This window comes from Octopus bimaculoides, chromosome 12 (assembly GCF_001194135.2).
Source record: "Octopus bimaculoides isolate UCB-OBI-ISO-001 chromosome 12, ASM119413v2, whole genome shotgun sequence".
Lineage (NCBI taxonomy): Eukaryota > Metazoa > Mollusca > Cephalopoda > Octopoda > Octopodidae > Octopus > Octopus bimaculoides.
This window is the reverse complement of record NC_068992.1, coordinates 43,843,900-43,845,074: the sequence shown is the minus strand read 5'-3', so window position 1 is coordinate 43,845,074 and position 1,175 is coordinate 43,843,900. Positions and strand designations below refer to the sequence as shown.

At 36.9% G+C, this 1,175-nt stretch overlaps 1 protein-coding gene across 2 annotated transcripts in view; it reads left to right on the top strand.

The window, feature by feature from the left end:
* The window catches only part of LOC106873066 (uncharacterized), a 38,338-nt gene extending 37,180 nt beyond the window's left edge, over positions 1-1,158 (top strand). For both annotated transcript variants that reach the window (XM_014920294.2, XM_014920285.2), the window contains one exon: positions 588-1,158. In XM_014920294.2, coding sequence (XP_014775780.1) covers positions 588-811 — 224 coding nt within the window. In that variant the 3' untranslated portion in view covers positions 812-1,158. The remainder of the gene's footprint in view (positions 1-587) is intronic.
* The last annotated feature ends 17 nt before the right edge of the window (positions 1,159-1,175 follow it).

Sequence of the window (1,175 nt, the reverse complement as noted above, 5' to 3'; positions counted from 1 at the left end):
TATTTTTGTTATTCTCTCTCTATTTATTTCCTCATGTTCATTTCTGTTGAAGACTGTAGGCTCAAAATATAAATAACTTGCTCACCTTCCCGAGCATCAAACTAATATACCTGCTTGTTGTTTATACACCTGTCTTTGTCTTTTGTTTTTCTCGTGCGGGTCACACGTAAAAGCACCCACTACACTCTCTGAGTGGCTGACGTTAGGAAGGGCATCCAGCTGTAGGAACTCTGCCAAATCAGATTGGAGCCTGGTGTTGCCATCCGGTTTCACCAGTCCTCAGTTAAATCGTCCAACTCATGCTAGCATGGAAAGCGGATGTTAAACGATGATGATGATGATGATGATGGTGATATATATACACTCACAAGCAAGCATGCATGCGCATACACAAGCATACTTATACAAATATATATGCATACATAGTGGGTGTTTGTGTGCACAGAGCAAAAAAAAATTAGGGAGAAATGGGGAGAGAGAAAGAGAGAGATGTTTTCATCCAATTGTACATACATACAGACAGACAGACATATACATACACACACACGTGTGTGCACACACTCACACACATATATTGTCTATTGCAGATATAATATACTCAAAAACAAAAGCAGTAAAGATTACATGCCAACACATCAAGCCTGTCAAGTCAACCAAGTCAATCAAGCTGATCAAGTTGATGAAATCAATCAAGCTGATCAAGTTGATGAAATCAATCAAGATTATGAAGTCTATGAAACCTTGCCCGAAGAGAATATCCGGTGTGCCGTGCAAAATTCTGACTCAGTTTATGACAAACAAATTGGATTAGAATTATCCTCTCGACAACAAAACCCTGAGGGTCCATATGAAAATGAAAATCCAGGATCAGCGTATTACATCATAGGAAATCGATGACATTGATGAAAAAATAGAGCTATAGGTGGAAACCCCTCCTCAGCTCATTGATAATCCTGATATTGAACAACTTTGCATACAACTAATCACATACACACACATACACAGTCATAAATGACAGAGAAATAGTTTGATGAAATTTTACTTAGCAATAAGAAGACTTCTAATAACTTACATGCTTTCATCAATGCAAAATGTAAAAAATCCTACAAAATAGTGCTTTTTTTATGAGTACTACTGGATTACTTGAATCCATGTATTGTGACTTAAATATATAT